General features: G+C 47.7%; 1 protein-coding gene across 1 annotated transcript in view; it reads left to right on the forward strand.

The window, feature by feature from the left end:
• The window catches only part of Rpap1 (RNA polymerase II associated protein 1), a 29784-nt gene that overhangs the window by 8565 nt on the left and 9417 nt on the right, over positions 1 to 11802 (forward strand). The window contains exons 2-10 of the mRNA XM_023712624.1: positions 2063 to 2299; positions 3069 to 3217; positions 3441 to 3530; positions 4549 to 4669; positions 5685 to 5906; positions 9333 to 9512; positions 10438 to 10553; positions 10846 to 10944; positions 11710 to 11792. Of these exons, the coding sequence (XP_023568392.1) occupies positions 2119 to 2299; positions 3069 to 3217; positions 3441 to 3530; positions 4549 to 4669; positions 5685 to 5906; positions 9333 to 9512; positions 10438 to 10553; positions 10846 to 10944; positions 11710 to 11792 (1241 nt within the window). The 5' untranslated portion in view covers positions 2063 to 2118. The remainder of the gene's footprint in view (positions 1 to 2062; positions 2300 to 3068; positions 3218 to 3440; positions 3531 to 4548; positions 4670 to 5684; positions 5907 to 9332; positions 9513 to 10437; positions 10554 to 10845; positions 10945 to 11709; positions 11793 to 11802) is intronic.

Genomic DNA, 11802 nt, shown 5'->3' on the forward strand with positions numbered 1-11802 from the left:
TTTTTTTTTTTTTTTTTTTAATTGAAATAGGATGTCGATAAATTGCTCAGCATGTCCTTGAACTTCTGATTAACTGATAGTCTTTTTTTTAGTCTACCAAGTAGTAACTATAAATATCCATGTGATTCACTATGCCCAGCTTCTATTTATCAATTTCTATAAAGATAGGCTGGGGCCACGGATATTGCACAGTGACACAGTGCCTGCCTGGCAAGCACCAAATCCTGAGTTCAATTCCTGGTACTAAAAAAGAACAAAATAAAAAAACAGGCCTTTGGAATTTGTGTAGGAATTCCATTGAATTCTCAGATTTGGGATGTAGTTCTACTTTATAAGTTGGGGGTTTTTTTTGGCAGAGCTGGGGATTGAACTCAGGCCCTTGCGCTTGCCAGGGAAGCGCTTATTCTACTGAGCCATCTCCCTGCCCCCCCCCCTTTTTGCTGTACTAGGGATTGAACTCAAGGATCCTGCCTTTGCCAGGCAAGCACTTACTCTACTGAGCTATCTCTCCAGCCTATCTATCTATCTATCTATCTTTCTATATATAGTGTTGTTTTCTATTTCATCAGTGTAAGATAGCTTTCTCTTTTTGCATAAGGCCCTGGGTTTACATCTTTTGTGATTCAACAATGTCTTACAGTTTTTGTTTTAGGGTTTTTGTTTTTTAATTTTTGGGTTTTTTCGCATATGCAGTTCTGCCTGGGCTTGAATTGACTTTGCTGTCAGATTTTTTTTTGGGGGGGGGTAACTGGGGGTTGAACTCAGGCCTTTGCACTTGCCAGGCAAGCGCTTATTCTACTGAGCTATCTCCCTGGCCCTTGAATTGACTTTGTAGCCCAGGATGGCCTTGAACTTGTAGGGATCCTACCTCAGCCTCCTTGGTGCTACTGGAATTACCGGTGGGTACCACCATGCCTCACTTTTTTTTTTTTCTGTAGTGGGGATTATACCCAGGGCCTTATGCATGCTAGACAAATGTTCTACCATCTCCCAAAACCTTTTTTGTTTTACTTTGAGACAGAGTTTTAACAGAGTTGCCCAAGCTGGTGTTAAACTTTTGCCTCAGCCTTCTGTAGTATCTGGGATTTTGGCATGTGCCATCATATCACACTGACACTGTTTTTTAATTCCGTTTCCTGGTTGTTCTTAGTTAATATGTTGACATACAAATGATTTTATGTATTGATCTTAAGCAGGCCAAGTGTTTGTTTGTTTGTCTCTTTTTGGTTTTTGTTTTTGTTTTTATGTGGTACCAGGGATTGAACTCTAGACCTTGTCCTTGCCAGGCAGGGGCTTATGCCGCTGAACTATCTGTCCAGCCCTGTTTGTATCTTTTTGAGACATGGTTTTACTATGCAGTTCAGGCTGACCTTGAATTCAGTTTGTAGCCCAGGCAAGACTTCAGTTTGAGACGCTCCTGCCTCAGCTTCCTAAGTGCTGGGAATATAGGCAGGCACCACAATGCCCAGCATAGGCCATGTTTTGTGTTTTGTTGTTTTTTTTTTGCGGAACCAGGGATTGAACTCAGGTCCTTGCGCTTGCCAGGGAGGCACTTATTCTAGTGAGCCATCTCCCCAGCCCCTAGGCCATGTTTTTGTGTGTGTGTGTGCGTGTGTGTGTGTGGCCAGCTCAGCCCACCAGGGGGCGGGGCTGGCTGGCATGTGGTGCTGGGGAATTGAACCACGGTCCCTGATGCTTTGCTAAGCTTGTTCTAAGTAGGTACTTTAGACCACTGAGCCATCTCACTAGCCCCTAGGCCATGTTTTTTAATCAGAACACTTTCAGCCCATGTTCTCTCCAATTTGACACAATCACCACTCTATTCTGACACATTTATCTGTCTGGCCTCTGATGACCTTTTCTTTACCTGTTTGTTCCTGTGATTGTAAATGATGTGCAAAAATGATTGCATAGGCTGTAGATAGATTTGCTAGGCTGATGGCACAGGGAAGACAGGGGAGGGAAGTAATGCAGGAAAGAATGAATGTGTGAACTGCCAGAAACGAGGGTCCTCCGAATTGGGGCTCAGTAGCAGAGGGGCTTCTGTCTTTCCTGTTCTTAGAGGTGAATGAGCACAGTGCCAGAAGGAGTCTCATCAGAGAGCTTTGGAGTGCCAAAATGCTGTCCCGTCCCAAGCCAGGAGAGTCCGAGGCAGACCTACTGCGCTTCCAGAGTCAGTTTCTTGCCACTGATGCCACCCCAGCAGTGCAGTTGGTGAAGAAAGGAAGCAGGAGAGGTGGCACTGCTAACCCAGATCGGCCTCCATGGCAGGACCATCGGGATGTGGTAATGCTGGATGGTGAGCATCTGCAGGTGTGAGAGTAGAAGGGAGAATGGGGGTAGTCCTAGGGCCCCTCCCTCATCCTCAGGTAGCCAGGTTCTACCCTATTATTTCAGACACTATTGCTGCAGTCTTATTTTACAGATGAAGAAAATAAGGCCCAGGGGCCGGGGAGATGGCTCAGTAGAATAAGCACTTGCCTGGCAAACGCAGGGGTCTTAGTTCAATCCCCAGTTCCACCAGAAAAGAGAAAAAGAAAAGAAAACAAGGCCCAGAAAGGTTAAATAGCTATGATGATGCATCTTGAGCCAGAAGCTGCCTGTTTTCCTTTGCCCTCACCCTTAAGCCCTCAGCTACTGTCTTAGTTACTATTCTCATTCCTGAGACAAAATTCCTGACACCAAAAGTAAAAGGAGGGAATGTTTATTTGGCTCACAGTTTCTAGAGGGTTCCGCGCATAATCATTTGGCTCCAATGCAGAGTGGGGCATTGTAGAGGAGAAGCACCTCAGGACACCAGAAGACAGAAAAAGCATCAAAGAGCAAACAAAGCAGCCCCTTTCTGTGCCTTACGGTCTATCCAGGCTACTGGGCGCAGGTAGCATTCATCGGGGGTAATGGGACAACTTTAAATGTAGCACTGAACCCCACATCACATCCTTGATCCCATCATCACACACTGGATCCGGCCACATCCAAAAGCTCCACCTGTGCCTGCATGAGGCTTTGGGGAGACATAACAGCACCTTTCTGGGAGCATCCTCATATCTGAGGTTTCTTTCTTTCAGATCTTCCAGATTTGCCCCCAGCTTTGGTTCCTGCTCCCCCAAAGCGAGCCAGGCCCAGTCTTGGACAATCCCTACCTGCAGATGAGGACACTGAGGAGAGATTGAGCAGACACGACCAGCATATCACTGCTGTCTTGACCAAGATTATTGTGTGTCTCACCCCGGGTTGGTGGGCTTTGGGGGGCAGCCAGGATGTTGGAGAGGAGGGAAAAGCAGACTTCCCCAGTTGCATTCTGATGGGTTAGAATCCTTATGACCAGGATGTGTTTGTGACCCCCTTACAGGTTGGGGCAGGGGTAGGACACAGGCCCAGGGGTTGGCCTCCGGCTGGAGAAATCTGCATGTTCACTGCTTTGTGCTTTCTTGCCACAGGAACGAGACACAAGGTCAATGGCTGTGACGCTGCCTGTTCCCAGTGGTGTAGCTTTCCCTGCCGTATTCCATTGCTCACAGGAGAGACAGGTGGGCAGGGGTAACCTTAAGTAGTGCATATTTTACTTTTTCTCTTTTGTTGTTTGAGGGTACTGGGAATGGAAATTGAACTTAGGACCTTGTACTTGCCATGCAGGTGCTGTGCTTTTGAGCTACATCCCCAGCCCTCTTGTATTTCTCTCTCTTTTCTTTTCTTCTCTTCTCTTTCTTTCTTTTATTTATTAATTTATTTTTCTGTGGTACCAGGGATTGAACTTGGGACTTTGCAACTGCCAGGCAGGTACTTAGGCCTTTTGAGCTATATCCCCAGCCCTCTTTTGTTTCTTTCTCTTTTCTTTTCTTTTCTTTTTTTTCTCTTCTCTTCTCTTCTCTTCTCTTCTCTTCTCTTCTCTTCCCTTCCCTTCCCTTCCCTTCCCTTCCCTTCCCTTCCCTTCCTTTCTTTTCTTTTCTTTTCTTTTCTTTTCTTCTTTCTTTCTTTCTTTCTTTCTTTCTTTCTTTCTTTCTTTCTTTTTTCCTGTGGTACCAGGGATTGAACTTGGGACTTTGCAACTGCCAGGCAGGCACTTAGGCCTTTTGTGCTATATCCCCGACCCCCTCTTTTGGTTTTTTGAGACAAGGTCTCACCACATGATTCAGGCTGATCTTGAACTCACCATGTATAGTAGTGCAGGCTGGCCTCAAACTTATAGCATCCCGGATTCTGGATACATCTGGGTCCTTCTCTCTCAGCCCTGGTAGTGCTGGAATTACATACTTGAGCCACCACATCCAGCTAGCAACTCCATTTAGCAGACAGATACCCCAAAGAGATAAATGACTTGTTTCACACCACACATTTCCTAGGTGGAAAAGCTACAGTTTTAACCTAAGCTGTTCAGATTACAACACCATTGCTTCTGTGGAGCCCTTGTATTTTCTGAGGACTGGGGCTGTGACCCACAGGGATTGAACAGAGTCTCTTCTGTCTGTGTTCCAAAGACCTATGTAAAGGGTGCTGAGGTAGAGTGGGGGATGCACATGATCACTGGGTTTCCTTTTGGCCCCACAGGGGAAGCCAGCAGCATGTGGTAAGAGGAGCCTCTTTGCTCAGGAGATTGCAGCCAGAAGGGAGTTTGAAAGCAGGGGACCATTGACTGCAGAAGCTATGGCTCACCCGGGCCCACCAGAGGGTGAGCTAAGGCTACAGATGCCCAGGCTTGGCCTGTTTAGAAGACTCAATCAAAGGTTCCCTGTGGATATAGCTCTTTCCTGGTTCAATGGAGAGGTGTACTTAGGTGATCATCTTGAAAGAGTTATTCTGTGTTCCCACACCACTCAGAGTACTAAGCTGGAGAGCCTTGGGTCTCATGGGAAGTCCCTTATCAGCTGGCTCCAAGCTGATTGGGGAGAGTGGCTTGGTAGAGGGGCATCGAAGAGGGAAAATAGCTCATGACAGGCAGAAGGCAGCAAAAGCAGTAAGCAGCAAAGAGTAGTCATAGCAGCCCTCTTTCTGTGCTTTTTGGTTTATCCAGGGTACCTGGGCAGGCAGCATTCATACCCAGGGTCAGCCTTCATTCTAGCACTGAACCATGAATCAATCCTAGCATCACATCCTCGATACCAGGTATAGGGAGGAGCAGACATTATACAACTTTTTTTTTTTTTTTAAATATATTTAGTACAGGGTCTCACTATACAGATGACTCATAGTGATCCTCCTGTTTTCAGCCTCCCGAGCACTGGGATTACAAGTGCACGCCCAGTCTAAATCAGTGGGCCCCAGGAGTGGGGCTGGCACTGCATGCTGGGGATCAAACCCTGGTCCCTGCACCTGCCTAAGCAGGCTCTTTAATCCACTGAGATATCTGTCCAGCCCTATACACCTTGAAAAAGGAGGTAGAAGTGTCTGGCAGAAACTGAATACATAGGCCAATTTCCATGATACTGTAACTTACTAGTGCAAGCACATGGAGCGGACTCTTGGAGGAGACGGCTGCCTACATATGCAATAGAAAAGTCAAAAATCAGGGTGCTTCTGGGGGAAAGCTTTCCCTGTAAGTCTAATGGGAAGAGTGAGTACAGCAGCCACTCCCACCCTGAGGAGGCATGCATCCCATCTCCAGGGCTAACAGGCCCAGAGAAGGCCTCAGAGCCCATCACAGCCAGGAAGGCACATCAGTGAGGCTGATCATGAGCTTCTTCCAGGTGCTGTGAGCTGTGAGGCACCCACTTCCAGGGACGAGGTCACTCAGCTTCTGGGGAGCAGCCATACTTTCCAGAGGCCCCATCTAATCACAGGAAAGGGGCTCAGCAGCCAGGAGGCTGAGCAGGAGGTCCGGACCATCCACGAAGAGAATGTAGCAAGACTGCAAGCCATGGCTCCAGAGGAGATCCTGCAGGAGCAGCAACAGTTGTTGGCACAGCTTGGTACGGTGCCTGGCTTTCCTGCGTGCTGGGGCGGGTGAGACGTGTAGTGAGAAGGTTCCCTGTGAGCTCCCCATGCTGCCCTGGAGATTTAGCACAGTCTCCTCCTGTTTTGTCCTGAAACTACTTCTATGGGGGAAGGAGGGTTAACTCCATTCCACTCATGAAAAAACCTGAGGTTCAGAACTTGAAGAAATCCCCCTCAGTCTACAAAGCTGGTAAGGAACACAGATTGGATTTACTTCATTTCATTTTGTCTTTTCATAGTGCTCAGATTCAAGCCAGGGCCTTGCATATGTTAGGAAAACACTTTACCGCTGTGTTAGAACCCCAGTCCTACAGGCCAGATTTAGAATTCAGCCCAGATTTCTCTCTGGTTCTGGTCCCTGCCTGTTTTTGTTTTTTTAATTTTAGTCCAAACTGGGTTTAAACTTGCTATATATCCCAGGCTGGCCTTGAACCCCTGCTCAGCCTCTTGAGTAGTTGGGATTTCAGGTATGCACCACCATGCCCAGCTATTCGTAAGCACGGTGCTGTGTATTCCCCTCCCACCTGGTATAGCACACACATGCTTTATTATAGTGAACCTTTTAGAGACGAGCATCTAAACTATAACCCCAAACATATTTATTGCAAAGTGCCATCACTGCAATTAAATCTGAATAGTGAGTTTTTAGTTTAGGAAAAAACAGCTGTCAACTGATGCCCAGCTGCTGGGGTGACTTGACTGAGTGCTGATAAAGAGGACTCTGTGTGCCCAGATGGGTTTGCCACCACTGGTCCAGTGTAACTACAGCATATTCTGCTGTGTGACCCTCTTGTATGCCACACCTCCTTCCTGGCTTCTGTCACCTTACTATTTTCTAATTTAGTTTTTTTGAGACAGGGTCTCACTTTGCAGTTTATTCCGGCCTAGAGCTCACTTTATAGCCTGGGCTGATCTCAAACTTGCACCATCCTTTTTCCTCAGCCTCCCAAGTTCTGGGATTATAGACATCTGCTATAGTTTAATATTTTTATCTTTTAATTAAATACAATATTTTTGAGACAGGGTCTCACAATCAGGCTGGCCTTGAACTCACTTTGTAGCCCAGGTTGGCCTTGCTCTCAAAGTGACCTCCCTGCCTCAGTTTCCCAAGTGCTGGGATTTCGGGTGCATGCACCACCGCACCTGCCCGGCTAATTTCTGTTTTCTAGACACACAGTCAATTTTATTCCCTGCTGTGTATCTTACACATATGTAACACATACATGATTTTTTTTTAATTTTTTTTTTTTTAAATAAATTTAGAACAGGGTCTACAGGGTGTACATGGTCTCACTACATAGATTGGACTCAGTGATTCTCCTGTTTTCAATCTCCCGAAGCACTGGGATTACAGGTGCACACCACTAGGCCCAGTCTCAATTGCCCTTGGGTTGGGGCCAGCATGGCACACTGGGGATTGAACCCCAGCTGCTGCGCTCTGCCTAAGCAGGCACTTTAGTCCACTGAGCTATCTGGCTGGCCCAATACATACAAGATTTTTGTAGATTTGTATAAATTAGCTGAGAAGATAAGCGAAATCATTTACCTTAGTCAACATTCATTCAGTGTTATTGCACACTTTTTTTAAACACCCATTTGTATTTATTATTAAAACCCATGGAAATTTCAATCTGATGTTACTACTTACTACATTTAAACAAATATGATCCAACATAGAAAGCTACATCTCCAACTCCAGCCACATGTTCAAACAGAAGTCTTTATGAAAAGATAAAAATATGGGCCGACGATGAGATATAGCTCAGTGGCGTAGCACCTACTTAGGAAGTGCAAGATCCTGAATTTTATTCTCAGTACCAAAAGAAAATAAAATACGTTGTCTTCATGTGCCACAACATAAAAATTGTGATACCAAATCTATAGATTTTGGTCATATCCTGTACTTGATAGCAACTTTAGTCTCAAAACAAAACTTTTTTTTTTTTTTTTTTAAATTTAGTATAGGGTCTACAGGGTCTCACTACGTAGATCAGACTCGTAATCATTCTCCAGTTTACAGCCTCCCAAGTGCTGGGATTATAGGCGTGCACCACCACACCCATTCTCAATTGCCATCTCAGCGCACCCCAGTGTCAGGGCTGGCACAGCAGGTCTGGGGATTGAACCCCCAGCACCTGCATCTGCCTTAAGCTGACGCTTTAATTCGCTGAGCTATTTGGCCAGCCCTTCAGAACAAAACTTTAATAGTTAACACCATCAGTTTAATCTGTATTAGGTTTTGTTTTTGCTTTGTTTTCTGAGGTAGAGTCTCACTATTATAGTTCAGGTTCATTCCTGTTACCTCAGCCTCAGGAGTCCTAGGATCATAGGCTTGTACTATTGTGTATAGCAGTAATATTGCTTCTTTTTGTTTGTTTTTTAATGTATTTAGTATAGGGTTTACAGGGTCTCACTATATAGATCAGACTTATAGTGATCCTTCCTGTTTTTCAGTCTCCCAAGTACTGGGAGCATACCACCACACCCAGTCTTACTTGCCCTCTTAGTGTACCCTGTGGGCGGGGCCAGCAAGGCACACCGGGGATCGAACCCCGGCCCCTGCGTCTGCCTAAGCAGGTGCTTTAATCTGCTGAGTTATCTGACTGGCCCTTTTTTTACCTTTTAGTGACAAGGTGTTGCTATGCATCTGAGGCTGACCTGGAGATGACTTTGTAGCCCAGGTTGGTCTTGAACTTGCAATGATCCTCCTGTCTCAGCCTCCTGAGTTCTGGACCACCACACCCAGCTTTAAACTTTAGTCACATTTTCTTACTCATATATTTATTTTTGAGATGGAGTCTTGCTCTATAGTTCAGAGAACTCGATATGTAGCCCAGGCTGACCTCAAATTTGTGGCAACCCTCCTGGCTTATCCTTCCAAGTGCTGGGACAGGCATGTGGCACCGTACCCAGGCTACAGCCACTTACTTTTTTTTTTAAATTTTTTTATTTACTGTGTGTGTGTGTGTGTGTGTGTATGTGTGTGTGTGTGTGTGACCAGCTCAGCCCACCAGGGGGCGCGGCTGGCTGGCATGTGGGGCTGGGGGATTGAACCGCGGTCCCTGTGCTTTGCTAAGCTTGTTCTAAGTAGGTGCTTTAGACCACTGAGCCATCTCACCAGCCCCAGCCACTTACTTTTGACTTGTGACCTAGTACCAAACACAGGAGCCTGGGCCAGGGCATTCTAGAGACAGGAAAAGAGGCTTTTCAGATTCTAGGGACCCCACACTATAAGAAGACAGTGTCATGGAAAGGCAACAGGGAAGGCCCAGAGGTTAGGCTCGGGTTGGGAACCAGTTTGTCCTGTCCTGGCACCCAGAGGCAGGCAGCACTATGAGGGACCAGGCTACAGGAGGCCTAGATGTTGGCCCTCTCTCACTGTCCCCTCACCTCTTCTCTAGACCCCAGCATGATTGCCTTCTTGAGATCCCATGGCCACAACCATGAGCAAGCAGGAAAGAAGGTCAGTGAGGAGCAGAGGCCTGGAGGACCTTCAGTTCCCATGACCCAAGAGGAGCCCACCGTGTCAGTGTCTGCCAGTGAACCCAGGCAGGACAGTGAGCTGGAGCCAGGAGCCCCAGGTTTGGAGGACAACACTGTTTTTGTCGATAAAATATGAAAAATGTTCCTTTTATTATCTTGGAGAGTGGGGAAGAAAGAAGCTTCCGTGCACTAGGACATGGACTGTTAATCCTCATTAGTGCCTTTAAGTTGAGTCAGATCAGTCTTCATTTGCTGTACACGTCTTCCTGCACATGCTTCCTGTTTTCTTGTTCTGTTCTGCTCCTTCTCCTTCCTGGTGAGCTGTAGCCTGGGCTGACAGCTTAAAGTCCCTCCCCAGCAGACTCTCCCTGCTTTACCACAGCTGCCCACCTCTCTCCTCCACCCCTCTGGTCCTTCTGCCCCTTCTCCATGTTCGGAGCTGCCAGGCCCAGGACATGGGACAGGGAGAGGCTGATGAACATCTATGGACATGCCAGCAGAGGCCAATGGAAGCACTTTTGCCCCTGAAACTAGATTATTTCATTAAGATTAACAAAGGAGGAAATTGAATTACAAAAGCCAGGAGCCTCCTGCTCCAGAGGCATCCAGGGCCAGCTGGGCAAGTTGGCTGGGGGTAGGGGTAAGGAAGCAGGCAACTCTATGCTGCCCTGGAACAGTGTGCTGCTCCCCCATTGTCCTCGCTCCCCTGTTCTTCAAGGGGTGGCAACCGAGAGGGAAACTGCTTTACCCATATATGTAGTCTTCCTCTGTTCTTTTTCCCCTCTGCTTTTCCTTTTTTTCCCTCCCAGCAAATCTTTGCAGTGAGCAGAACATTAGAGTCAGGACTGAATGGGTCTGCAATAGCTAAGACCTTCACCCTATTCTCGGGAGTTCCTGTCCCTAAGTGTCACTTAGCCCCACCCAAGGGTAGAAGCTGTGGGTCCTAGGGCACAGGGAGCTGCAGTAAGTTCTGTGTGCTGACTGGGTCCCCCAGAGAAGTTCATCATGCTTCTCTCTCCCCAGCTCTGAAATTGCCTATGACCCCTCACAAAGAATGGCTGCACATGGATAATGTTGAGCTGGAGAAGCTCCACTGGACCCAGGACCTGCCCCCACTCCGGCGGCAGAAAACACAGGAGGTGAGCACAGCCCGCTGGTCTACCAGGCTGGGTGTGGTGCTGATGCCCTTGCACCCAGCACTTGGGCCCTTCTTGTTCCAAGCCTGAGAAGCAGCTTGGTTTTTACCAAGGTAAAGAACAAAAAAACACCTTGGTTTCCTCCAAACTCTGTCTGGGGCCCACTGTAAGAGAAGCCCATATCCACTGACTGGTAGAATCAGGACCTAAGTCCCAGGAAGCCTGGGATTAAAGGTGAGCAGTGGGTACGAGGAAGTGGCTGCTATCCCCAGCCCAGTCTTTCTCTTTCCATTAGAAAATGCAGGCCCGATTCAGTCTTCAGGGAGAGCTCCTGGCCCCGGATGTGGACTTACCCACCCATCTAGGCCTCCACCACCATGGCGAAGAGGCGGAGGTGAGCTCTTGGGAGGAACTTTTAACAGCCATGTGGAGAAAGGCCCCCCAGTCCTCTGACCTCTGTTCCTGGTTTCAAGTCATGGCCTTGTTGCCCATTCAGTTTCCTAGGCTTGGAATTTCTCTCTGCCGCTCACATTGTGGTCAGTCCCGTTCCTCCTGGACCATGGCCACATGCCCTGCTGTCTGCTGAGTCTCTGGGCCCTCTTTGCTTTTCCTCATAGCATTCCATTTTTCCTGGGCTGCCACCCTGGTTTCCTCTGGCCCAGCTCAGGTTACACCTTGTCTTAGCAAGTTTCCTGGCTCCCCTGTGCTTGCAGAACAAGGTCCCAGCTCAACCTGGCTGGATATTCCTTCTGCAGGCTGCTGCTGCTGACCCTCCTGCCTGCTTTCACTCCTGCTGAACCATTCATTCCACTGGCTCCTTGTTTAGCCCACTGCTCAGGCACCCCCAGGGTTTACTCTGGGGAAATCTTTACTTTTGCTACACTAAAACTGCCTGTCCATGAGATGAGATCATTTTCCCAGGCCCACATCCTTCTTGTCCTCTGGTTGTAAATTAAAAATTGATTGCTACCTTGCCCCATCTGCCTTATGCCATGGTATATGTGTGCATGTCCCGTCTTCTGTTCCAGGTTGAGGCCCCCTGGAGAGCAGGACAAGGGGTGACATCTACTTTTCTTGTCTTTTGCCGGGCATCTTGCTGGGTATTTCTGGGACACTGCCCTGTGTCTTGCCTCCTTTTGACTTCTTATTCCTGCTCCAGAGAGCAGGCTACTCCTTACAGGAGCTGTTCCACCTGACCCGAAGCCAGGTGTCTCAGCAGCGAGTATTAGCACTGCATGTGTTGTCCCGGATC

The sequence above is a fragment of the Octodon degus genome, unplaced genomic scaffold (genome assembly GCF_000260255.1).
Source record: "Octodon degus isolate 3935 unplaced genomic scaffold, OctDeg1.0 scaffold00002, whole genome shotgun sequence".
NCBI lineage: Eukaryota > Metazoa > Chordata > Mammalia > Rodentia > Octodontidae > Octodon > Octodon degus.